Source organism: Alnus glutinosa, chromosome 7 (assembly GCF_958979055.1).
Source record: "Alnus glutinosa chromosome 7, dhAlnGlut1.1, whole genome shotgun sequence".
Taxonomy (NCBI): domain Eukaryota; kingdom Viridiplantae; phylum Streptophyta; class Magnoliopsida; order Fagales; family Betulaceae; genus Alnus; species Alnus glutinosa.
Window position 1 is genome coordinate 27,498,198 of NC_084892.1, and position 26,765 is coordinate 27,524,962.

At 36.7% G+C, this 26,765-nt stretch overlaps 2 protein-coding genes and 1 pseudogene across 6 annotated transcripts; 2 read left to right on the top strand and 1 right to left on the bottom strand.

The window, feature by feature from the left end:
* Positions 1-238: 238 nt before the first annotated feature.
* Positions 239-3,857, top strand: LOC133873404 (putative receptor-like protein kinase At3g47110; annotated as a pseudogene).
* LOC133872818 (RNA polymerase II C-terminal domain phosphatase-like 2) lies at positions 2,817-25,258 on the bottom strand. Of its 5 annotated transcripts, none has more exons than XM_062310435.1 (16): positions 24,801-25,258; positions 24,082-24,555; positions 23,113-23,323; positions 22,571-22,728; positions 22,406-22,476; positions 22,202-22,307; positions 21,957-22,046; positions 21,608-21,749; positions 21,134-21,498; positions 20,971-21,028; positions 20,156-20,286; positions 20,003-20,056; positions 11,945-12,041; positions 11,224-11,384; positions 10,275-10,362; positions 2,817-3,687 (listed from the first exon to the last, which is right to left on the bottom strand). In XM_062310435.1, the coding sequence occupies exons 1-15, from the start codon at positions 25,068-25,070 to the stop codon at positions 10,288-10,290; spliced, it is 2,463 nt and encodes an 820-aa protein (XP_062166419.1). In that variant the 5' UTR covers positions 25,071-25,258; the 3' UTR covers positions 2,817-3,687; positions 10,275-10,287. The 5 variants fall into 5 exon arrangements, 3 of the variants coding, with proteins under 3 accessions (XP_062166419.1, XP_062166417.1, XP_062166418.1); XM_062310433.1 differs by lacking the exon at positions 2,817-3,687 and adding an exon at positions 9,702-10,082 and having other exon boundaries at positions 10,292-10,362; XM_062310434.1 differs by lacking the exon at positions 2,817-3,687 and adding an exon at positions 9,702-10,082 and having other exon boundaries at positions 24,801-25,257.
* On the top strand, positions 4,948-8,111 carry LOC133873680 (uncharacterized). Its single transcript, XM_062311423.1, has 5 exons — positions 4,948-5,226; positions 5,513-5,537; positions 5,647-5,807; positions 5,900-6,787; positions 7,660-8,111. The coding sequence occupies exons 1-5, from the start codon at positions 5,035-5,037 to the stop codon at positions 7,888-7,890; spliced, it is 1,497 nt and encodes a 498-aa protein (XP_062167407.1). The 5' UTR covers positions 4,948-5,034; the 3' UTR covers positions 7,891-8,111.
* Positions 25,259-26,765: the final 1,507 nt, after the last annotated feature.

The following is a 26,765-nucleotide window of genomic DNA, read 5'->3' on the forward strand; positions in this document are numbered from 1 at the left end:
TCCCGACGTCCTCGCCAGATCTGCCGGAAACCCACGCACACCTGCGTGGGTTTCACAGATTCGGCCCTCCATCTCCAGCACTCTCTCCCGCCGTTCCGTTCCAATCGTCCCGATCCCGTGGTTCCGTCCAGATCCCGTCGCTCGACTTCAATCGCCAACCAGATTGAGAAGAAGAAGATCAACGAGACTTGCACGCCCTGCCTCTTGGGAATCCTTGGCCAAGTCTGTGAATAAAGTAATGTGGATTGTGGGGTGGTGTTATATGAGTCGTTGATAATTTTGAAAGAAACGGCTGAGATGCGGGGTGTTATTTTGTGGTGCGGATCGATGACATGGAATTAATAGGGATGAGTTTTAGTTATTAAAATTGCAGACAGTTTCATTTAAACCGTCTGTAAATTTTGCAGACGGTTTTATTGAAACCGTCTGAAAAATAATTTTCAAACGGTTTTATTTAAAACTGTTTGGAAATTTACAGACGGTTTCAAGAAACCGTCTGGAAATTTATTTTTTTCAGACGGTTCATCTAAACCGTCTGTAAATTTACAGACGGTTTTTTTAAAACCGTCATAATTTATTTTTTTAAGGACGGTTTTCAAAAAACCGTCTATAAAAATTTAATTTTAGACGGTTTTTAAAACCGTCTAGAAAAAAACCGTCCAGAATTTGTGTTTTTTTTTTTTTTTTTTGTAGTGGAGCATACCTAGTGAGCTTGGCCGTCTATCAAGCTTTGGATTTTTTGGACTTTATGGGAATAACTCATCTGGTACAATCCCTCCTCTGATTTATAATATATATATCTTCCATTGACGGTTTCATTGTTGCTCAAAACCAACTACATGGAAGCCTTCCACCAGATGTTGGCACTACTCTTCCTAACCTTGAAATATTTGCCGGCGGTGCTAATAGTTTCACAGGACCTATTACCCTGTCATTGTCAAATGCTTCTAGACTTCGGTTGCTTGGCTTTCCTGAAAATGGTCTCACTGGGACGGTGCCTCGAAATCTAGCAAGTTTGCGTGGCTTGGTTAGACTTGGCAATAGACTTGGAAATGGGAAAGTTGGTGACCTAAATTTTCTCGGTTTTTTGGCTAACTGTACTAGTTTGAAGGTGTTGGGCCTTGGTAGGAATCAATTTGGTGGAGTACTGCCCAGCTCCATAGCCAACCTTTCCTCCCAGCTGAGTTGCCTTTATATGGGTTTGAATATGATACATGAAGGCATCCCCATTGGCATTGGGAACTCTTTTAACTTGATTGTTCTGGCATTACAAGGTAACCATTTAGGTGGCCCTCTCCCAGATGCTCTTGGGAAGCTCCATCAGTTACAGGAACTATATTTGAACAGTAACAAATTTTCAGGGCCGATACCTTCCTCCTTAGGTAACCTAACTAAATTGGCAGACCTCTTTATGGAGGGAAACAGATTGGAGGGAAGTATACCACCAAGCCTAGGAAACTGCCAAAATTTGATTTATCTAAACCTTTCTAGTAACAATCTCAATGGTAGCATACCAAAAGAGGTTATTGGTCTATCTTCCCTTTCAATTTCTTTGGTCATGTCTCATAATTCTTTGACAGGTACACTGCCATTTGAAGATGGTTCCTTAAAAAATCTTGGAGAGTTAGATCTATCCAAGAATAGATTATCTGGAGAAATTCCTACTTCCTTTGGTAGTTGTATTAGTTAGGAATGTCTGTATTTGGAGGGTAATTCATTTGAATGAGTAATTCCTCCATCTTTGGAGACACCAAGAGATTTAGAAGAAATTGATCTTTCATGCAATAACTTTTCAAGACAGATTCCTGAATTTCTTAGCACGTTTAAGATACTTAAGCGTCTCAATCTTTCTCATAATGATCTCGGTGGAAAAGTGCCAAGTGAAGGGATTTTTTCAAATGTATGTCCAATTTCAATCTTTGAAAATGACAACCTATGTGGTGGTGTCCCAAAATTACTTTTACCAAAATGCTATATAAAGAGTCCGCGTTCATCTATGAAAGACCTTGCACTCAAAGTAGTAATTCATGTCATATAATTGGTACTTGTTCTATTGTGTTTCTGCCTCACATGTTTTATGGTTAAAAAATGGAGAAAGAGACATTTGGCTGCATCTTCCTTAAAGTATTTGGTGATTGACTTGTATATCTTATGCAGAACTCTAAGCATCAACTAATGGTTTCCTATGGACAATTTGATCGATTTAGGTAGTTTTGGTTCTGAATACAAAGGAGTTCTTTCTAGGGTTGGCAATTCGGGTTCACGAGTCGGGTTCGGGTCAACCCGACTGACCCGATTATATAAACGTGTCAACCCGAACCCGACCCGATTATTAATCGGGTTGTGACACGTGACCCGAACACGACCCGATTAATAATCGAGTAACCCGAACACGACCCGACAAACCCGACTAAAAAACGTGTCACCCGTTTACCCGACACGACACGACCTGACACGGCATCAATTTCACTGTTTTCACATGTTTCAACCTTCAATTTTTTTTTTTTTACCTTCAAATTTTTTTAATCGGGTTATAATCGTATTGGCGGGTAATCGTGTTATCGGGTCAACCCGTGCAATCGGGTCATAATCGGGTCAACCCGATTATGACCCGAACCCGATTATAACAAACTCAAACCCGGTTTTTTCGTGTCGTGTTCGTGTCGGGTTCGCGGGTCGTGTCAAAAATTGTCAACCCTAGTTCTTTCTAGTAATAGAGCAATTGTTGCAGTTAAAGTGTTTAACCTTCATCAATGAGGAGCTCCCAAGAGTTTTATTGATGAATGCAATGCTTTAAGAAGTTTACGACATCATAATCTTCTTAAGGTTATCACTGGTTGCTCAAGCATTGATCATCAAGGGAACGACTTTAAGAGTATAGTTTTTGAGTTCATGTCTAATGGAAGTCTAGACCAATGGCTGCATCCAATAGAGGATGAGCAACATCAATGCAAGAGATTGAGCTTTCTTCAGAGACTGAACATAGCCTTAGATGTTGCTTATGCACCGGAATATCTTTTCATCTTCATTACCAAATGTCAATTATTCACTGTGATGTAAAGCCAAGCAATGTCCTCCTCAATGAAGATATGGTAGCCCATGTTGGCAACTTTGGATTAGCGAAGTTTGTCCTCGAAGCATCACATGATCCCTCCCAAAATCAAAGTATGTCAGACCTGTCAGTTGCAATGAAGGGTTCCATCTGGTACATTGCTTCAGGTATGTTTTCAATCAATAACTCGGTTCAAGCCAAACATGAAACGAGAGGTACTTAAACCCAATTTTAGAAGGGCCAAGTCCATATAAATATACATACTTTAAATTCAAAACTTTAGGACTATAGTATCTTAATGATCGTGTATGGGATGGGTGGCCAAATTTCCGTACTTGGAGATATTTACAGCTATGGGGTACTCTTGCCGGAGATGTTCGCTGTAAAAAGACCTACCAATGACATGTTCAAAGATGGTTTGAGCATTCAAAAATTCACTGCAATAGCTTTGCCAAAACGTGTCATGGATATAGTGGACTCGTCAATGCCCTTTGAAGAAGATGTTGATGATGATGAGACAAATAACGAACAAGTTGATCCTCATTTCAATGCCGGAAGTAGAGCGGAGGATTGCTTGGTCTCAGTGTTGCAGATTGGACTGTTGTGCTCTGCAACATCACCTCATGAGCGGTTGCCTGCAAATGATGTCGTCAACAAACTGAAGGCAATTAGAGATGCACTTTTCTGGAGTCCAGCATATATACATTACCAACTGACGTCTCAAGTTGAATTCTATTTTTCTTATCGAATAAGTGGTAGGAATTTTCAGTTTATCACAATTTCCTTGGGGCTGAGACGTCTCTGATAGCTTAGTGAGAGTACATAGTTGTGTGTTGTGTTTTCCAGCAGCAGTGCTGCATCAAAGTGGTGTAAGAGCCAAGAGGCAAAGGCTCCTATTTGTGATTTCATTTCTAGATGAGTTGGCCTATAATTTGCGCTATCCGCGAGTTTTTCATTATAATTTAGTCTTAAAAATATTTTGGTCAAAGCATTTTAGAAAAGATAGCAAAAACTTAAAAAAAATAATAATAATAATAATAATAATAATGAAAAAAAAAAAAACCAAAAAATGCTAGTTGTCACATAAATAGCCATCCTAAAACCATATTATATATTTAATTTTTGTTCCTTTTTAACCACTTTTTATTAACCATTGTTAATGAAATTTTTGAACACGTATTGAACATCTATGCACCCAAGTATAAAAATGATGGAAAGCTTTGGCCTACTTAACAATTTTAACTACCTTAAAACCATTTCAAATGTTAATTACTTTTGGTTATTTGGACTTTGGGAGGTAATATTAATAGTTTTAGTGTATTATTTAACCAGTTTTTCGTAAGATCAGCTTGTATTTGAAATAAAATTAAACGAACTGTACTTGAAAATTAAATACTCAATTCAACTCAATTCGATTAGAATCTTAACTACACGCTCTTATGAGAGAACACCCTTAAACCTATTGACAAGATCCTAGGCCGGCCAGGCTCGAGCTGCGCGCTTTAGGGCCTGGGAACAAGTGCATCAGTGGCCCTGCTTGGGCTTGAATACCAGGACTGCTTGAGACACGGAAAAGACATGATAATAAAGGCTTCTCTCATATGTGACACGTGATAGCGTCTACTTTTACATCGAACGGTGCGGATTAATCTCCCTGACCACCGACTGCGATTCTTGATTGGTTCACGTGTTATCCTATTTTATCTTATTTTTATTTCATTTTTTGAATTTATCTCTCGGAAAGCTAACAGCAGTTAGCTGAGATTCTCACGTAAAAGTGGGGCAGATTCAACCCGGGGTGATACGTGTCAACACGCCACGTGGATCGGATCCGCTCATTAATATCGCTATTAGGCCCCACCATTTATATAAGTATATAACCCGCACCTCACAGCAATAGAATAACAGCCACCAGAACCAGAATACATCGACTCACCAGAAACAAACAAAACCCTACCGAGTCACAGTGAGTGAGCGAGCGAATGATGAACACCCTACCGAGTTCGTCCTCTAAGATCGCCGTCGACAAGTTCCTTGTTTCACCTTTTCTTAATAGACCCGAACCTCGTGTTTTACGGTCGCAGAAAGTTTCTGATTTCGGGTTCTTGCATTTGATAACTGTGCAGCACAAGGCCATACACCCGGTGGTTGCTTGTCTCTCATCGGAAACCCAGGTCTTTTCTGTCTCTAGAATCTCGTTGTTGTTTTTGGGTTCTCGTTGTTTTTGGTTTTTGCGCTTTTGTTTGTATGGGACTTTTTGTTGTTGCTGCTGCTGTTGCAGCTGCTGAGATGTTTATCTGTTTTTTATGAGCAACTTGTCAAGTTCTGTGTTTAAGATGTGTATATATATATTTAGACACACACCCATACACCCTTCCTTTGCTTTCTTTTGATATATAAGTTTATAACCGGGTAGATTGAATCCTATATTGACAAATTTGTTTCACATTCTCTGTGCAGGGAGCGTTGGAAACTGAAGAAACTGGTAAGTTGTAGTTGGTCTTTTCCCAAATTGAAGAATCATGTAACTTCCCATTGGTCTTTAGGATTTTCCCCCAAGCTTTGAGTCTCAATACCCGGTCTCTGTTGCGCAGATCCATCGAAGAGTGTTCATGTCAAATTCCAGTTACAGAAAGAATGCATGTTTGGTGAGCAATTTCTCATGGTGGGGGATGATATGATGTTCGGCTTATGGGACCCTTCAAGTGCAATACCATTGAATTGGTCAGAGGGGCACGTATGGACTGTGGAGCAGGTGAGTAAAAAAAAAAAGATCAATGTGCAAGATTTTTTTTTTTTTTTTTTTGAAACAAATTGATCTAGTACCTTGTCATTGTTGTCAATTAGGATATACCTATTGGAAAATCAATCCATTTCAAATTCATACTAAAAGGAAGTACTGGAAAAATCTTTTGGCAACCCGGCCCAGATCGAATTTTTCAGACATGGGAAACTAGGAATACAATCACTGTTTGTGAAGATTGGGACAATGCTGAACTTCAGAAAATAATAGAGGAAGAACAATTTGCTGATCAGAATGAACAACTAACGGTTAACGCTGAAATGTTGATTGTTGCTGAGAACTTGACTCAACCAAACGAGGAATTGGTATCAGTCATTGCTGACTGCAATACATTTCCTGCAGAAATATCAATTGTGGAACCACACAAGAAACAAATTGTTGCTGATAACATTGCTCCTTCACCAGAGAATTCTCCTGCAGAAATATCAATTGGGGAACCACACAAGGAACAAATTGTTGCTGATAACATTGCTCCTTCACCAGAGAATCCCAAAGCTATTGTTGCAGATAATATAAGTTACTTAAAGGAGGACCCCAACGTGAATGCTAGTAGCAAAGTGTTTAGTGAAATGATAATTACTGATCCAATCGAGGAATTCACGGCTATCCCATACAAGGATTCAGTAATAGTAGAGAACATTCTTGGAAGTAATGGCAGACCTCCGACAGTCAAAAACCTGAGAAGCACAGACATTGAGGAAAACCCGATTAACGATCCGGTACTGGTTTCTGGCTTGACTCCATTGTCAAGAGTGCCAGCTGAAGAAGCAAGCCAAGATGAAAGTGAGAAAAGAATTACAGAAGCCTCTGCTGCAACCCATGAAGCTAAGAATCACAACATGCAGGAAGGAAACCAAGATGAAAGTGAGCAAAGAATTGCAGTTGATGCCCCATTGGGAGCCTCTAAAGCTAAGGATCACATAGTGCCAGAGGTAACTGCTTGAAGAGTGTAATGTTCTTTTTTCTTCTCTTCTACTACATTTACGTAAGCCTGAAATAACACTCCATTCCATTCCAATAAACCACAACTTTTCAGGGCTAAGAGATACATATTTCTGAACTTGTATGTTCTTGAAATCTTGTTTTCCTTAAAGAGGAACTTCGCAAGACAATAAATGGAAAGGCAGCCTTTTTTATGTTGTCAATTTTGAACAATTGGCTTCAACTGCATCTCCATTTATCATGAATTCAAGCAGAAGGGTCCATTGACAAGGCTAATGGTTTACAGTAGGAGAATTTAAGCTACTTATAGGACCCAAGTTTTCATGGTTGCAAATGAAAATAGTTCTATGATGTGAAATCGAAATTTACCATTAATATCATTGTTCATTATGCCACTAAGTGTTCCTCGTTCATCCCACAAATTCAAAAGTTCTTACACAATGTGCACTCTACTTCAGTTACACGGAAATGAGTTTGATTACTGAATGGACAAGGATTTAATGTTGAGTGGTCATAATTTAATATTGTTGCATTGAACGGTGTAAATGATGCTATATTATGTATAAAAATTAGATGGCTTGCCAGAATGTTTATTACGTGGCATCATCTATGTTCAATATTAAATCATCACCATAAAATGGCGCCTCTCCATTTGAAATAGAGAGGATCCTATTCCTTCCTACTGAACAATCCGGTGAAATAGATTGGATGTGAGAGCTTTTCCAATTTATTGCATTTTTGTTTTCTAAAGAAATATGTAATTCTCCCAAGAAGGAATTTAATAAGCTGTTCTATTGTGTATACTATTCTTGTCATCTTTTATCCATTCTTTTTCCATGTACTGAAACCTAATCAAATTCAGTTGGAGGAGAAGCAAGAACAGGGTGGTGACCACCCACCTCAAGTAGCACCAAGAGAAATTAACAATGATGAGGAAGAACAGCTTGCTAATGGATTTAAACAAAAGCGTCATGTACCAAAAAGAGAAGAGCAGCCTCAATCAGAGCCAATCGACAATAAGATCTTGCAAAGTGACATTCAATGGGGCCGCAAAACGCTACAGAAGCTTCTAACTAGTTTAGGATTGCTTTAGCATCAACTTTTAATGTGCTGGCATTCAGTTTGGTTTGTTGTCATTGTTGTGTGTACAGATCAAGTTTGTTGCCTCAGCCTGATATTTGTTGTATTCTATGGTGTGAAGAGTGCTCAGGTTGTGAATTTCCCTTACGATTCTGTAAATTTTTTTGGAAGATACTAATAATGGTGATTGTAATTATGCTATGCAGTGAAAAAGCAGGTAAAATTTTGACTAAATCAGTTGCCTGAGAATGAATGTTGAGTTGGAAATCGTTGCAACTGGAATGTAATGATAGGTTATGTGGAGACTGATCTCTATGCGGAGCCTGTGAGAGGTCTATGGGAGTCTCCGACCCAAAATTTTATAGAGTTAAAGTTTCGATATTGACCTTTGGTTCTATAGCCCTAGTAATAGTTGAACAAGACGTTATACAGATATTCATAGTGTTGTAAACTCCTATGCATAGCGAAAAACCGCAGCAACTCTATGTACATAACCCTAGTAAGAGTGAACCATGTGAATTTGGTGTTCATGTGTGTTTGTTTTGCTTATTGCTTCTGTTTCGTTTCCTAGCAATGTAGTCTCACCATCTAATTTATGGCATCCCTTTCTTCTCAGAACCTTTACCGTTCATCTTTGAATTATACCTGAAGGCTCGGCTGAAGGATAGAGTTATCCTAAAAGCAGTCCATATTTTTACAGTAGCATCACCTTGCTATAGAAGTTTCTTAGAACAAAGTGATCGGTGCACGTTCCCCCAGAGAGACATGTGGGAAACATATAGCCTGGAGACCAAGTACCCACTGAGAAGGACCATTCTCAATTACCAAGGATATCATCTAAAAAAATTATCGTGATTAGTGTATTTATTCAATGTGAGGACCATAGAGCTCGGCGTACGCAATGGGGTGCTCACTTTCTGCCTCGAGTAGTGATGGGGGGAGGCCATTGACCGGCTCCCTCTCCCCTTTACATTAAAAAATTTACTTTCAATCCACTTTTTGTTTTTTATATTATTTTATTCCTTCTTTTGGATTAAAAGAGGATTTTTTAATGTAAAGGGGTGGGAGGGAGCCGGTCAATTGCCTCCCTCCAATCACTACCCGCCTCGGGTAACCTCCATGTGCTCAATGCCAAAGACTAATTAAGAAGCTCAATCCTCAAGGCTCAAAGGCATATTGGGAAGCAAATTTAAAAAGTATAAAATAAAAAATATATATTATCTTTTATATATCTAATCATTTCGTACTGTCTTCCTTTCAGTAATTTTTTTTTTTTCATACCATCATCTGCCACTTCTTTTTTTTTTTTTCTCAATAACATTACTAAAAATAAAAATCTAAAACATGTTCAATTCATTTTTAAAACATGTTCAAGATCCGTGTTAGTTAGCAGTCCATTCGGATCGCAATATCGTAAATACTCTCTGAAATAGTAGCTTCGTCAAACTCTCGATTTTCCACTCTTCTTAATTAATTAATTTTTTGCTATTTTCCCTCTATTCAGTTTTGGGATTAAGCTTTTAAAGAAATGGTTAAAAATGTGTATTATCGTGCAATACACTTGCATTTAACATATACCTATAGGATAAATGTTAAAATGGTTAACTTTTTGTTTTTTTTTTTTTTTAAAAAAAAAAAAGTATAATAAAATGCTAACTATGGTCAAAAGAACTTTAAATGCTAATTATGGTTAAAAGGCCGCGAACTCAAGCTCTCCCCCACCCAACAACCCAAAAGAATAAATAAAATAAAATAAAACGAGTACGGCAATCTATCTTTTGAGCACTAGACAATATTGAGAATGGAACATCGTAATCAGGTGGATGAGAGACGGCGAAATAATTTTGATTGCGATATTACTTGGGAGCCTATGTGCAACAATTTCAACCTTGATATCCAAAAACTAAACAGGAAAATGTGGGGCAAGAAGCAAAAGTAGAGCCCATCTTCGCAAGAACACAAATCTAAAAGAGAATTTTTCACCTCAGCATAAGCTTAATTCCAACTTTACTAGGGAAAAATATGCTGAAGTATATAAAATGCCTAGTTGTAAACCTCAGTTAACTTTCTGTCTAAATATCCTAAACTCTTATGGTTTCTCATGAAACAGGATGCCCGTTCTTCTGTTGCCGAAAAGACGGTAGGCTCTGTGAACCGCGAAATAGTTCGTCCTTTGTTCGTTTACTAGGAATAGAATTTGGTAACCTGGATAATAGAATAGCTGAATAAATAAGCACAGGTCACCACATTCTCCATAAAGAATTGTAGGCAGTGTAATGAATCAGCAAGAAAAGCGCGCCTGTCCTCCCTCCCACCCTCTCCCTCTCTTTTTGTCAAGCATATAAAATTCACTGAAAAAAAAAAAAAAAGAGAGAGAGAGAAAGAAAAGATATTTACCCTTTGTCTTATGTTACCTTGGGGAAGTGGCTCGCTTTTGTACATGCTGATTTACATTAGAAGCATTCCCAGATCCACCTTCACCAGCCTGGAAATCATTGTCATCAAGAACAAATGATTAAACCACGTCATCCATTAAGAACACAAAACTGCATTTATGCATCAAAGGTTTTCATCTTCCAAAAAGAGGTTTCTTTAATGTTTGAGGATCTTCACACGCACTGCAGAAGTTTGGCCCAGCAAAAGTCCAAAACATGTGACAATTGACTAAAACCAACCAAGAAAAATCATTTCCGGGATACTTCTTTCCATTGAAAATCTGATTTATCCGACACACGAGGAAACCACAATGCACTCATGTTAGATGCATGGTTTTCTACGCATACAAATGAACACAAAACATGATAGATATTGAGAATACAGAGACTATAGTCGTGTACTTGTGTCTACAACTTTTAAAACTGGCCCAAAACCCTGTGGTAATGTCAAAACATGGCACCCGTGTCCGTGTTCAGTGAGATTAATGTTAACTAATGTAAAATAGTAATACCCTTAAAAAGCATGCTTATTGTAACTTCTAAATGCATGAGACACAATAAGTGTTAAATGAAAGATATAAATGGAAAAGCTGAATCGACTACAAGCGAGTACTTGGATAATGGGTAGAAACTAGGGACTGACCACCAAGCCCTTACCTCTTAAAGTAGGAAAGAATGGAGCCTGAGTAAGGCAGCAATAGCAGACATGAAGCCAGCTCACTCCCCTTTCAATGATTTAGCTCTTACATCTTGATGCGATGCAAAATTCAAAAAGGGAGTGGTTACTTTCTATATAACCACTACCCCCTTATCTGGAAATTTCTTGCCTACATACCCTTTATCCAAGCATCACCTATGTCTTTGAACAAAGAAATCAAATCAAATACGAAAGGGCATCATCAGAATCCCACCTCAGAAGTGCTTTCTTTGGGTAACCCATCTTCTCTTAGCAGTTCATTCGCTCCGGAACTGACGATATCCCATACAAATCCATTTTCATTTCCAAGAGAAAGCTTATCAAAATCTCCATCAACGGCCCCAGAACGAGGTGCAATATATGCTACATATTTTTCTGCGATTCCACACACCAAAAATGCATTCAGAATCATAGCATTTAGGATGTAATTATTCAATAACCAGAATCAAATGACATAAGTACTACCAAGGAGTAAAAGTAGAAAACAATTGCTACCATCTACAGATGATTGTATAAATGTTATGCTCAGAAATAAGTTCCTTATAGACCAGACTACAAAAAGATTACAAGTTTCTTCTACTACTTTAATGCCAGTTACACCAACAATAAGGAGACATCCCCACTTATCCGTGAAATGCCAAGCATAGGAGACATCCACAAATAGTCTTACTTCTAAAAGAACCAGCTACCCCTCAAAACCAGCACCACCCAAGACAAAGAGATTCTTTTAGCAATTAAGCTCATCTAACTAACCAATATGATCACACCTCACCTTACCTAGAGTACACAAATGTCTAAACTCCACAACTTCTAAAGGTCACATCAGTTATTTATTAAAATAAATGATTCTTGCAAAGTTTATGTAGTAGTATAAAATCAAAGTCTGCTTCAAAGAAGAAATCTGCCTTGGAAAACGAATAAGAGGAGGATTTTACCTGCTAAGCTGTGAAGGGCATTCTCAGCAGCTTGTTGTTGAGCATCTTTCCTTGTCTTACCCATTCCAACCCCTATCTTCTCACCAGTGAATAAAACCTAAATCAACGGATTGACGAATGAGCTTAATAGAATCCAAATAAAACACTACGGTTCTTTAATCATCCTTCAAAAAATCCTTTTTTTTTAGTTGGGAGGGGGGAGGGCAAATAAAGAACATCAATACGAGCTTACTTCAAGGTAAACAATATACCAAAAAAATATGATAATAAGTAGCAATAGAAGCTTTTAATATTATGAAGAAATGCAATGAAGACCAATGAATGTATAGACAGAGAAAAGAGTGATTTAATTCAAGTTGAAGGATACCTCAAAAAAAAAAAAAATCAAGTTGAAGGAGTGAAATGTGTAAAGGTAAGGCAAAAAAATCAACCAGTAAAAGAAGTAAATATAAACATGATAATAGATTATGTAACAAAAAGATGGCCTAGAGATAGAATCAAATGGTGGGAAAAAAAAGGGGGGGGGGGGGGGATCTTTGCAGCCAACCCAGTAGTTGGGACTAAAACCTAGTTGAGTTGAGATATGTATTTTCTAATACAAAAACCAAGAAATAAAAATCCGTTTCTGTTTCCTACTTTTCAGTTCAGGAAACATTAATTGAGTAAAAGGCAGATTGAAGAATTAACTATTGGCAAAGAGAACATTATCATTTTATAATGCTGACAAGGCCTAATTACAGTTGAAGAACCCCAAAGATAGCATCAAGCGAACATAACTAAGATCATGCAATATAAAAAAATAAATAAATAAATAAGCAAGGAAGTAGCTTGCAGTGGGTATTCAGCTACCTGTGGGTTTTGGAGGCTAATTTGATTTCTCCAAGAAACTCACACTACACAGGTATGGCTAGGGTTTTTGAAACCTCTAAACCTTCTCTCAAATATCTGACTATAGACCAAGAGTGTGGACTCTCAAGTTGTGTGCAAATAATGCCTACACAAGCTCCTTATTTATAGGCAAAGGCAAGCTATTGAAAGTTGTTAGGAAAATACCTAGCCTCCGCCAAATACACGGCCACCGGGTGAATAAGATGCTTGTGCATTAGGTCAAAACTCATTATGGGTATTAATCAACTTGGAGCTAGAGGGGAAATAAAAACAAACTCTAATAGGACCTCGGATACTTGTCATCTCATGACTTGTCCTATGTTACTATTAATTACAATTGATTCCATTAAACAATTATAATTGCACTATAGTATTTTATTTTTTAATATTCAAATATTCTCAATGACTTTCTTAAATTTTGCATTTGACTCTTCCGTGAAATAATCCGTAGTCAAATTAAAGTTATTAAATGACTATCACTTTAATTCACTACCTCTTATTCTTGAGTACCCAATTTAATCCCTTGATTATTCTCATACTTGTGAAATATCATTTCCCCTTGTACATAAAGTACTAGTAACTCTTACTAAAAAACTCATGCCCAAGATTAAGAATAAACAATTCCATTGAATCTATCTCAAGAGAATATTTCTTATCACTTTGATTAAATCAACGAATTATAGATTCCATCTTGAGTGGTGTTCCCACAATGCTACATGTGATCATCCAACAAACCGAGATTTTGACCTTGAAAGATCTCACTCCTAAATGTATGAAAGTGGCATCCACTACACATTTGAGTTCACAACCTGCTCAAGATTGAGAGTCAATGCTAAAAGTAGTCGTGAGTTCAAATTATTCTTTTGATAGTGTTTTAAAAAAAATGACTCAAATGGCTCGTTCAATGCATTGTATCCGCACCAACATGAAAACATCAATCAAAAAGTCTCTACTTCACATGATCAACAAAGATCGTCATAATTAATGGGTTATAGTCTTATCAAATGGAATGCCCAATTTTATTACTAACTATAAATAATAGTTTATTTACAAAATTTATAGTTTAAAATCTTCTGTGTGATAATCTTATTAATACACCTTAAACCATATTCAATACAACTTATGGACTTTACATGCATATGATAAATAATAATCATTAAAAGCATTCATGCAAACAATTATATGTCCAAAGTTAATTAAATAAACAACTTTTTTCAAATTAAAAATAAGTGGACTTTAGAGTACAAACTCTAACAATCTCCCACTTGCCTTCAATTCCAATTCAGCATACATTTAACACTCATTCTCTCTAAGTGGGACTCGAAAGTCTTCTGAGTCAAGGTTTTAGTGAAAGAGTCCGCCAAATTCTCTGTTAAGGGGAACTTTGCCACAACTGCATCTCTACGAGAGATAATCTCTCTAATGAGATGATACTTGCACTCTCTGTGTTGCCCTCTCTTATAGTTTCTCAATTCCTTGAAGAAGAAAAAAGGTGATTGGAGACTACTCCATCCTCATAACATCAAGATCCATTAAGAACTTTCTAAGCCAAACAACTTCCTTTGTCGCTTCACAAGCCACAACATATTTAGGTTCCATGGTAGAATCAGCAATATACGATTGAGTGGCGGTCAAAATTTGAGATGGATCTCCAGGAGTCACAATCTGATTGGAAGTCAAAATTTGTGTAACTAATAACTGTCAAATCTTCACTATGGTAGATTAGCATATGTTTAAGTGGTGGTCTTGGATTTGATTGATATCTGTTGACCATGCCAACTACAAAACATATATATCTGGTCTAGTACATAGAATGGCATACACGAGGCTTCCAACTGTCAAAGCATAAGGAACAATCCTTATATGTTCTTTCTCTTGAGGTGTCTCACGGTATTGCTCCTTAAAAAGATAGACTCCATCCCTGAGGGAAGCAATCCGTTCTTGGAGTCCTGTATGCTAAACTTAGACAAGATCTTGTCTATGTATGCAGATTGGGATAAGCCTAACATCCTACATGCGATTTTGCAAAAGCTTGATTCTTAGGATGTAGCACGCTTCTCCTAAGTCCTTCATATCAAACTAATTAGACAAACAAATTTTGACTGTTGATAATGTCCATACATTTTCCCGATGAGTAAGATATCGTCAACATACAATATTAAGAATGTCATTACTTTATCTTGACACTTTTTGCACACACATGGCTCATCATGGTTTTAATCAAAACCAAACAATTTGATTTCTTAATCAAACTTAATGTTCCATGATCTGGATGCTTGCTTAAGTCTATAAATGGACTTTTGCAACTTGCATACCATATGACCGTAGCTCTTAGCTAAAAACCCGCCTGGCTGCATCATATAAGAGTCTTCGTCAAGATGACTATTTAAAAAGGTCGTCTTCACATCCATTTGTCAAATCTCATAATCGAGATGAGCAGCAATGACTAAGAGAATTCAGATATACTTAAGCATGACTACCAATGAACAAGTTTCCTCATAATCGACACCTTTCTGAGTAAAACCTTTTGCAACCAACCTTGCATCAAAGGTTTCATCTACCCATTTCTTCTTCGAGTAGACCCATTTGCAACCTATATGTTTAATGACATTAAGCACCTCTACAAGCTTCAAGACTTTGTTGGAATACATAGATTCCAACTCAATTTCCATAACTTTGACCCAATGGTCAACATCCACATCATTAACCACCTCATCATAGTTTCTGGAATCCAACTCGAATTCTTTTGGATGACTTCAAAAGCTTCTCCCAAGAATATGAATCTGTCACTACGACACGGCATGATAATACTAGGTATCTCATCAGCATTAACTTGTGGTGTATCAGATACAACCACCTCATGTCCAAAAAATCTACAAATGTGCCCACTCTAGTATCCAAAGTTTCCTCTTGAACCACTCTACTCTTTGACTTGTAGTTCTTCACAATCATCCTCGAGGAACTTGACATTTGTGCTAACAAACACTTTCCTGTCCTCAGGACTATAGAACAACCAACCGCTAATACCTTTTTGGATACCCAACAAACAAGCATACTTCTGTCTTTGGTTCCAACTTCTCAAACTTCCCTTTCAACGTATGTGCTAAACAACCCCAAATGTGGATGCATCTCATAATAAGCTTTCGCCCTAAACACACTTCGACAAGTGTCTTGGGAACAAATTTGGAAAGAACCAAATTGAGTATGTTGTTGTCTCTAAGGGATATCCCTAAAAGGAAGTCTGTAGAGTAGCATAACTCATCGTACCCTCACCATCTCTAAAAGAGCTCTACTCCTTCGTTCTGCCGCATCATTTTAATGGGGAGTCCCTAGTGCGGTCAACTGGAATACAATCCCAACCTCTGACAAGTAGTCCTTAAAGTCCTTGAAGAAGTATTCGTCACGTCGATCAAATCGAATGCCCTTTATGTATTTGCCTAATTGATTTTAGGCTTTCACACAAAACTCTTTGAACTTTCCAAAGGCTTCAGACTTCCGATGCATTAGACATACATAACCATACCTTAAATAATCATCGGTAAAAATGATTAAGTACTCATAAACTCCTCGTGCCTGGACACCCATAGGATCACATGCATCAATATGTACCAACACAAGCACATCATTGGTCATGTACCCTTTTTAAGAAAAGAGCCTCTTGGTCATTTCATCCTCCAAGAAGGATTCACAGACTAGGAAACCATCAAGATCCAATGGGCCCAAGAGCCCATCCTTCACCAGTTTTTGGATCCTTATTGGCTACTTGGATTAATGTCTAAGACATGGGTGCCAAGGATACGCTTCGTTTGTCGAAGGAATCTCTCCTAAATAATAAAGAGCTAGAACTTAGTTCTCCAATAGAGTTATTAACAACATGCAAATCCAAAGTAATAACATACAAGCCATTCAAAATATTACCAAAACAGATAAACAATCTACCTTTCTTTATTGTGGTAGTATCCTTCAAAATAGAGGTATAATCACATTTACCCAAATGTGTAACAAAAATTAAACTTATGCGAATACAGAGTACATAAAGACAATCTATCAAAATTAAAATTCTAGATTCGAAATATAAATTAACAACTCCAATTGATGGAATTGAAATCTCATCTCATCTCCAAGTGTCAAGTACATCTCCACTTCACTCAACTTTCTGGTCTCCTGAAACTCCTACAACATATTGCAGACATGATTAGTGGACCCTGATCCACACACTAGGAACTCGTGGGATTCACCATCAAACATGATTCAACTAAGGAGGAAGATTTAAACCTGAACGTTTGGATGCTAGATACTTGGTGCAGTTTCTTTTCCGGTGTCCCGCTTTATCACAATAGAAACACTTTTTGTGTAGCTTGGCTTTTGACTTCTTCCCAACTTTCTTCATTCCAACAGCCTTGCCAACTTGCTTGGTGAACTTTTTTTTCCAGCCTTTTGGCTTAGAAGAAGTTTGTGACATATTCCTAGAAGCCTTGGCTTTCAGGATGCCTTCCACTACGATGAGCTCATTCATCAATTCAAACAAAGTGTAGTCCCTTTTACCCATGGACACATTAAGTCTAAACTCGTTGAATGACTCAGGCAGGGACTGGAGAATCATATCCACCTGAGATTCAACATCAATCCCAGCATCCAAGACCTCCAGTATATTCAGCATTGAGATCATTTTCAAACAATGCCCCCGTACTGGAGTTCCTTCAGCCATCTTTGCATTAAACAAAGCTCTCACTGTGCTTGACCAAGCAGCACGAATTTGCTCATCAAACATCTCCTCCAGACTAACCATGATATCTAAAGCGAGTGAAAGATTTTGCATCTGATGCTGGATCACATTTGACACAGAGGCCAAAATATAGCACTTAGCCATCTCATTGGACTTTTGCCAGAGATCATATCGCTTCTTGTCCTCTTGAGAGGCTTCCAAAGTTGGAAACTCTGGACAGGGCTGAGATAGCACATATTTGTGCCCTTCAATTGTGAGCACAATGTCCAAATTACGTTTCCAGTCAACGTAATTGGGCCCAGTCAGTTTATTTTGATACAAAATAGTGGCAAAAGGATTAAATGAAGACATTTTACTCTGAAATGTTTAAACAAGAACACATTCAAGGGATATTCATTTTACAAGTAACAAATATAATATGAACCCCAAAAGAAAAACCTAGAACATTAGAATGCAATCACAACCTAATTTTGCAATTAATATACCTTGTCAGCGAGGTGACATTAACTACTATAATGTCCTCAAAGAGTGCTAAAAATAACAAACAAATTTTTCACGTTGTCGAGTCCTCAAAGAGTTCAATAAAATCCAACTCAAAATAGTAAGACGAACGAATCAACCACTACAAGCAACAACTTGTGAGAAAACGCATGGCAAACAAAGCATTTCTGTAATTTAACACACGGCTGAGATCGCACATATTTGTGCCCTTCAATTGTGAGCACAATGTCCAAATTACGTTTCCAGTCAATGTAATTGGGCCCAACCAGTTTATTTTGATACAAAATGGTGGCAAAAGGATTAAATGAAGACATTTTACTCTGAAATATTTAAACAATAACATATTCGGGGCATATTCATTTTGCAAATAACAAATATAATATGAAACCCAAAAGAAAAACCTAGAATATTAGAATGCAACCACAACCTAATTCTGCAATTAATATCCCTTGGCAGCAAGGAGACATTAACTACTGTAATGTAGGGCTGGCAAAACGGGTTCCGCGTCGGGTTCGGGTCAACCTGTTAAGGGTTAACCTTGACACGACCCGTTTAATTAAAAGGATCAAACCCTAACACAACCCACTTAAATAATGAGTTAACATAACACGACTCGTTTGACCCATTATAAAGCCTATAAAAATAAAAATAAAAACACAAATATAAACTAAAAAAAATCATGTTGTTTGAATAATCATATCACTCTACAGTTGAAAGTATGAATCGTTGAGTTGTTTTATTGTTTACTTGTTTTGGTTCAGCTTCAAATTCGAAAACTTGAAGAAAAAAAAAAAAACACTTCGCTAATTTTTTTAGCCTTTGCCTTTTTGGTTCAAGTTCTAACTCAAGAAAAGAAAAATATTTGTTTTGTCTTTTCTGAGATTTTTTTAATTTAGTCTTTACTCTTTAGACTGTGAGAGAGAAAGAGGTAACATGATTGTTTAGGTTTACTTTTTAATGATAAAAAAGAAAAAAAGGTTCAAGTATACGGGTCGAACCATTCAACCCGCAGGTCAAACGAGTTGACCCGTTTATTAAACGGGTCTAACGGGTCAACCCTTTTATGACCTGAATCCTTTTAAGCTTAACTCTAATCCTCTAACATTGTGTCAGGTTAGGTTTGTCGGTCGTGTCAAAAATTAACAGCCCTACTATAATGTCCTCAAAGAGTGCTCAAAATAACAAACAAATTTTTCACGTTGTCGAGTCCTCAAAGAGTCGAATAAAATCCAACTCAAAATAGTAAAACCAACAAATCAACCACTACAAGCAACGACTAGTGAGAAAATGCATGGCAAACAAAGTATTTCTGTAATTTAACGCAAGGCTGAGAAAGGATATATTTGTGCCTTTCAATTGTGAGCACAATGTCCAAATTACGTTTCCAGTAAATGTAATTGGGCCCAGTCAGTTTATTTTGATACAAAGTAGTGGCAAAAGGATTAAATGAAGACATTTTACTCTGAAATATTTAAACAAGAACATATTCAGGGCATATTCATTTTACAAATAACAAATATAATATGAAACCCAAAAGACAAACCTAGAACATTAGAATGCAACCACAACTTAAATCTGCAATTAATATCCCTTGGCAGCAAGGTGACAATAACTACTATAATGTCCTCAAAGAGTGCTCCAAATAACAAACAAATTTTTCACGTTGTTGAGTCATCAAAGATCCCAATAAAATCCAACTCAAAATAGTAAGACCAATAAATCAACCACTACAAGTAACTACTTGTAAGAAAATGCATGGCAAAAAAAGGATTTCTGTAATTTAACCAACTGATGATGATAGTTGAACCTTTCGTTCATAACTCACAAAAAGAAATACATACTTTTTGATAGCACAATACAAAATGATATGTATAATGGATGGATGTTCAAACAGGAGTAAAGATTCAAGATAACTTTCAGCAAGGGAACACAGTTACACTGACCTCAACAGAAAATTGCAAATCTTTACTGGTGCTTACAACAGACCTGAACTCAACCTGCAAGGTAGGACATAATATGGTGAACGGCCCAAAAAGGAAAAGGGTGGACCAAAAATAGAGCAATGTATCCCTAGTCAACCCAGAATGCATCTTTACCTTGGAGCTGCATCTCCGTGCAATTTCCTGCAGAACTCCAATAGAAAAAGGAGAAGATAGCAGGTTCAATTTTCCAGCTTCAGTTTGAACATCTCGGCTATTGGACACCTGATTTTGAGATACACCAACCTCTGCAAGAAATTTCAATAAGCTAATGGATATACAGATACTAGATAGGCATTGCTCATCATAAACGGCACATCATTCATAAAAATAACACATCATCAATCTTTTTATTCAAGCTTGTCGTTCACAACAAAGGCTAAAGGGATAGTAAAACATCAATACTTTCCCATCCCTCTGATTTCATTGCAGGAATCAAATCAATAAAAATAAAATTAAAATAAAATAAAAGATATAAAGTTAGAAATATGTTGATATGGCAATACAGAAGCAAGAAAGAGAAGTTTTAGCATTAAAAACGAGGAAATAATAAACAAATGAAAGAGGATAAACAGATGATTTTTTTATGGATAAGCTATTGTCAACAAATTATGCATGTCACACAAGTTCCCAAATAAGAAAATAGAATATGTAAATGTAGAAAGTTATTCGAAGTTGTGATAGGAGCAGTTTAAGAGGGTGACTAGTGTTGGTACTTAATATTTTTTTAATAGTCAAAAAGAAAGATTTGTTGTGGGTAGTAGGTACAAAATATATTGATACATAATGAGGGAGTATCTTTGTGAGTTTCATACATGGAGACCCAAAAGGGTGCCTTGCTTGATAGACCAATTCAATAGTCTTAAAAAACTTATGCTTTTCAATTTTAGATGTAAAGATACACGAATTCATGATTTTGCAAGTTACCATACCTGATAGCCGACTTGCAGGTGGAAGATTTTGTTTTTGCAAATCATAACCAGCACATGCCTGCATATAAGCAAGAGGAAAAATTTTGCTCTCTTAGACACCTGTAAAAATGATTGTCAAATCTAGAAAGTGATATTGTAAGTTCAAAGAACATCCACAACAAACCTCTTCAACCTTCACTTGGGATGTTTGTGAGAATAAACCAGTAGGAGTAGATCCTGGTGTGCTAGGAGGAACTGGCTTTAGATGGGCACACTGTTTATCGGGCTTTAATGGTTCAGCTTCTTGAACAAATCCAGAAGCTCGATTATTTGAATGTCTACTGATATCATCTTCCACCAACCAGCCTCCCTGTGGCTGCATCACTGACGCTGATTGCGTAGGTAATCTTGACAGAATAGGAGGTTCACCTGATCTTTGAATCCTTAGATCTGGACCATGTTTCGTTGTAAGATGTCCTCTCTTCATATCATAATCACGATCAGATAAGATGCCATCTCGTCTAACGGGAGTTCCAAGTAAACCAGGTTCTACAATATAATTGAAAACATAATATGGGAAGACACTGAGCATACATCATTAATAATGAATATCAAACTTTACAAAAGATAAATATATTAAGCTAATTGGAGCAAATACTCTGAGAAGGCATCAATGGTCTCAAAGATGCGGGGCCAATGACACTTGGAAAAGCTGACAGAGGAGGTTGAGAGGTTTCACATCTTAACTCAGGACTACTTGTCAATGAAGGAGTAGCCAAATCGTTAATATACTTCTCATCCTAGAGAGGAAAAAAATATTAAAATGTAAATAAATTATCAAATTCCCATTATGCTAAATGCAAATAAGGAGCAGAAATGGATAAAATTGTCATAAGAATAGAATAACATTTGCCAATCAAATCCCAATTGTTTACGTTGACTCATATTGCTAAGATCACTTAGTTTTCACTAATAAAGCCAGGTCTACTAATATATTAAAAACCTACCATTAGATTTAACCTCCGTTCAATTTCAACACCATTCATCCCTTCACTAATGGGGGCATTAGTATTACCATTTGGTACAAATCCAGCATCCTGAAATTCAGAAACAATTGAACATAAGAAATTTCTTTTTTTTTAAATTAAAATAAATAAATAAATAAAAGATATTTGGTAACAGCAAAATACAGCATACAAAAAAAAAAATGCAAGTCTCATCAATGGCTTGAGAATCAGATCAGTTCAAATACCTCTGACATCATGTAGCTGCTAACATCAGGAGCAGGAGGTAAATTTACCACCTCATCTTCATAAAAGACTTCAGAGATTCTTCGTAACAAATTCTCATCAAACTCTCTGGATGCAGGCATTACATATATAAATTGCAACTATAAGCCAATCTCAAAATTTGATGGTTATAAAAAGTACTTTGATTTTATTAAAAAAAGCCTTACTTGAAAAAGTAACCTCTGACATTGCATGCAACGTTTCTTGCTACACAGAGGACTGGAACAGCATGAGCTGTCTATTAAGCAAATTAAACAACAAAAAGGTCACTCGCATTTTAAAAGGAAATCAGAACTTATCTTAACAAATATAGAAAAGGCAAAACAACGTACCTCTGCCTGAGGAGCATAATAAGGAGTGAATGCAGGAACCACATGAACTCGAGGTTGGTCCTTATCTTCCCAAACCTTCGAACGGTCATCAATTACCATTGCCATCCTTGGATGACACATGCCATCCCGGAAGACATTCAGCAACGATTTCCTAGAGCCTGCCAGGTCAGAACCAAGAAAAGGATTCCCAAATTGATTTAGGTTTAAAGAGAAGAGGAACACCAAAAAAGAAAAAAGAGGTGGCTACCATGAGCTCAAGGTAAATACAACCTTGCATGGCAGGTTGATCAATGGGGTTATACAAAACCTTCTATTTGTCAACCAACAGCAACAACATCAATTTTTAAAAACATTATTCTTCAGATATCTAATAACAACCTAAGAAACCTAAAGAAATCCAACTTAATTTATTCTAGCACAATATAAACTACATGAAAGAAAAAGCAGAACAAGGTTCACTATTTACACATCCCAACAGGCATTATAAAATGTATGGAGATTACAGGCATGAAAAAAGGTCAAATTATTCTCATAATACTTGCCTGATTTGACACATATAACACGGTCCAGGAGTTTATTTGAACCTATAAGGTGTGCCTCCGGGTCAAGAAGCCTCCACATTTCTAAGGCATAATCTCTTTCTGCCATAGTGCACACATAAACTTCAAACCGTTTCCTACCTTTTGCAGTTAAATAACTTCTCAAATCCTCCCATGCGGGTCGTAACCTCACAAGCACACTGGTATCACGATTCTACACAAAGGAAACAACCAGTCCATAGAAAAACAATAACATTTCAGAAAGCATCCAAATAACTAAACCAATGTGCTGTATAAATGCTACAGATTAACTAGCTATCCACAATATCTATATCCTAAGATTAGTATTAGTCTAGTTACTTTTATACCCCAAGAGCCAAAAACTATTCCACCAAACTAGAAACCCCGCACATAGATAGATGGCTGGACGGAGACTGCATAAATGCAGTTGAAATCCCTAAATGTGTTACCATAGGATGCTTTTTTTTTTTTTTTTTTTTTTGATAAGCCCATAGGATGCTTCTACTGTCGAAACTCCCAATCAGCAACCAAAAACCATGCAATACATATTCAGGTTTCCTAGCTGATTGTCATGCATCAGCATATCATCGTAGACAGCAAAAGTTACTCATTTTTCTTCAGACACATCTTATTACAAATATCAATCAATTGGTACATATGGGTGACGTGTGTGTATGCGTGCAAGCGTGCTCATGTTGTACAAATACTGAACAATTTAACTCCTCAGCTAGCATAGTCTATGAACCATATGGATCTAGTATAGCAATCTAGAAAGTTCCTTTTGTATCCATTATCAATCATTTCACTATAGGTAAGAACTCATCCAAATCCATTACTAGCTGCTCCATCCGTTAATGTATTCCTTGGATATAAACTGCATAAAACTCAAAGGGTGCATCTAATAGAGATGATACAGAAACAAACAATAGAGAATCAGGGCAATCCTCTAACCTCAGGATTGATACGAGTAAGGACAATATTCTTTTCTTGAAACCGTATTACAGGCCGAACAACTCGTTCATGGTTATCAGATAGCCGCAGAACCTCCTCCAATTGCGCCTTATATACCTTCCCATTACTATCCACCACATAATCGTTCTCCATGTATTGCTTTAACAGCATTCGATCATCCATATACCGCTTCATCTCGGCAGCCATTCCCGACACACGCACTGGATCAGTCTGACGTGCAATCCAACCTCGAAGCGCCTCAATTCTGTCCTCAAACGACTTCATGGTGTTTGCAACAATCAGCGTTTCATCAAGATCGAACACGATCGCCAGACAACGCAGATTCAGCATCCCTAAGCTCGCATTGTACAAACCTGCAGGAACCGAATAGCACCAAAAGCACGGAAACTTCTTCTGCTTACTTGGCATTGCCACCAAATGAATCTCTTCGTCTCCAATCAATACCACGGCCGTCTATATAAACAAATCAAACAATTTTTTTTTCACTCATAATTAAGAAAAATAAAAGAAAGTCCGAGAAAATAAAATTCTACTTATTTGATTTCCAATTCTCACAATTTTTTTAAGATTTTTTGGTCCATTAAATAACAACGTAACGAAGTAGGAAAAAAAAAATCAAATTTTTGCCACATTCTCGGCGATAAAAATAAAAATAATTGATGAATTAAAATTTGAAACGAAGTAGATTGAGTGGTGACCTTGAGTTCGTAAAAGCACATGGCGTGGAGATTGATCAGCTGCAACTGCTCGACCATCAAGGACGACTCGAGCTTGCACCGAACCGAAAACGAAGAAATCGTTTGGAGAATCGAAAGCGGAGGGCATCGTTCACTCGGTGGCGACACGTGGTGGATGCGAATCTCGTTGTTTGGGAACTGGAAATTCTGGTCCGAGACCGGGATAGCATCCAGCTCTCCCAAACGCAAGTCCCCGTGATAGACCACGGATTTAAACCCTAAGCGACTCATTTAAATCAGATTTGATTCGGCGCCAAACAAGGAAAAATAGTAGAAGAAAACGTAAATGTATGTAAAATCAGGAGTGTATTTGTGAATTTTGAGAGTTATCCTCTCTATTCTGCTTCTCTTCCCACTCTCAGAGCTCTTCGCTCTCTCTCCCTCTCTCTCCCTCCCTCTCTGCCCCCGGTTTCAAACAAAGGCATGGTGTTCTGAATTTATAGGCGGAAGGGGCCCCTTAACTATATAGTGTTGGTTTTTAATGAAATTACGAAAATGCCTAATCCGTACGACCCAATCGTTGTTGGCCAGCAGGGAGAGAGAAGAAGGCCATGCTCTTTGCGGGGTTAAGGGTAATGGAATGGGAGTCATGGGACACCGCTTTGTATACGTGGCAGTCGACGGTGATTTTGGGTCCGTTTGAATTTGCGATTTAAAAAAGTAATTTTTAAAAACTCAGTTAAGTGTTTGACAAAATCGTAGTTTGACCTTCAAAATCGCAGGTTAACCTTTTAAAATATTACGTTTTCAAAAAAACACTTTATTGCCTGCGATTTGAATAAGTATTTTTTTGCATTTTCAAATCGCAATTTTTTAAAAACGCAGTTTCTAAACAGTTTATTTTTTGCGATTTGGTTTAAAATAGCACTTTTTCACTACGAAATCGCAATCTCAAACGCACTCTTTGAAGATTTGCCTTTGGACCGTCCGATGTCTTTGTGACTAATAGTGTTTGAGTAATATTATACTATACTTATAAATTGTTGTACAACTTAATAATGTAATAATAAAAATTAGTTATTGTATTGGACTCTACAAGAAAACAAGATAAAGTTAAAAGAAATTATATTTTATATTTCTTATAAATATTCTGTATATCTTTTTTTAAAAATTAACTATTAAATTTGTAAGACCACGTGATCAAATAATTAATTTAATTATTGTGTTTGTTTTTAATATTATTCTGAATAATATTCTACTTTTTTTAAAAATAAATTATATTTTATTAATTTTTTCAAATTTTATCTCATAAAGTTAAACCTCGTAATTCGCACAGTAAATCTAAATAATATTCTGATTCAACACTTAAACGGACCATTATAGAAGTATATATATCATGTCTCAAAAAAGAAATTGTTTGCCGCAAAACAATATTTTAACGATACTGTACTTGTGTGAAAAACCTAAAATACTACTGAAATTTTAGAAGAAAAAAAAAAACTACCAAATCTTTGTTAACCTGTATTTATGATCGGTGAAAATCATTTTTGTGTTTTAATAATTATTTTTTATGTGAATTGTGTTACATTTGGGTGTGCGATTTTTTTTATTTTGTTTTGTATTTATTTAACATTTTCAAAATTATGACATTTGAGTGATAGTTGTTTAAAAATAAAAAAAAATAAAAAAAGTTTGACTTTAGTTAGGGGGTGTTCCCAAACATCATATTTTATCAAATTATTCCTTAGTTTAAAACGCATCAAATTACCTTAAACTCCCTTTGTTAGATTTTTTTAACCTAAGCCATAATACGGTCAGTGTTACATCGAGGGGCGAAACTAAAATTTTAAGAGAGGAATGGACAAATTGTTTTTTTTTTTTTTAAATAAAATAAAACACAAATTGGGAATAAAAATCAATTTTGAGTCTATTTCATAATAGCACTTTAAAATTTAAAAGAAATTTTTCAAATTTAGAGTATTTTTA

Bases quoted from the DNA above. Each gene is read 5' to 3' on its own strand.
- LOC133872818 (XM_062310433.1), bottom strand. From the start codon at position 25,070: ATGAGTCGCTTAGGGTTTAAATCCGTGGTCTATCACGGGGACTTGCGT. The intron at 22,729-23,112 runs GCAAGTATTATG...CTGACCTGGCAG, and splicing joins TGTTATATGTGTCAAATCAG to GCTCTAGGAAATCGTTGCTG. The intron at 11,385-11,944 runs GTAAAATCCTCC...GTGGAATCGCAG, and splicing joins TGCCCTTCACAGCTTAGCAG to AAAAATATGTAGCATATATT.
- LOC133873680 (XM_062311423.1), top strand. From the start codon at position 5,035: ATGATGAACACCCTACCGAGTTCGTCCTCTAAGATCGCCGTCGACAAG. The intron at 5,227-5,512 runs GTCTTTTCTGTC...TTCTCTGTGCAG, and splicing joins GTCTCTCATCGGAAACCCAG to GGAGCGTTGGAAACTGAAGA. The intron at 5,538-5,646 runs GTAAGTTGTAGT...TCTGTTGCGCAG, and splicing joins GTTGGAAACTGAAGAAACTG to ATCCATCGAAGAGTGTTCAT.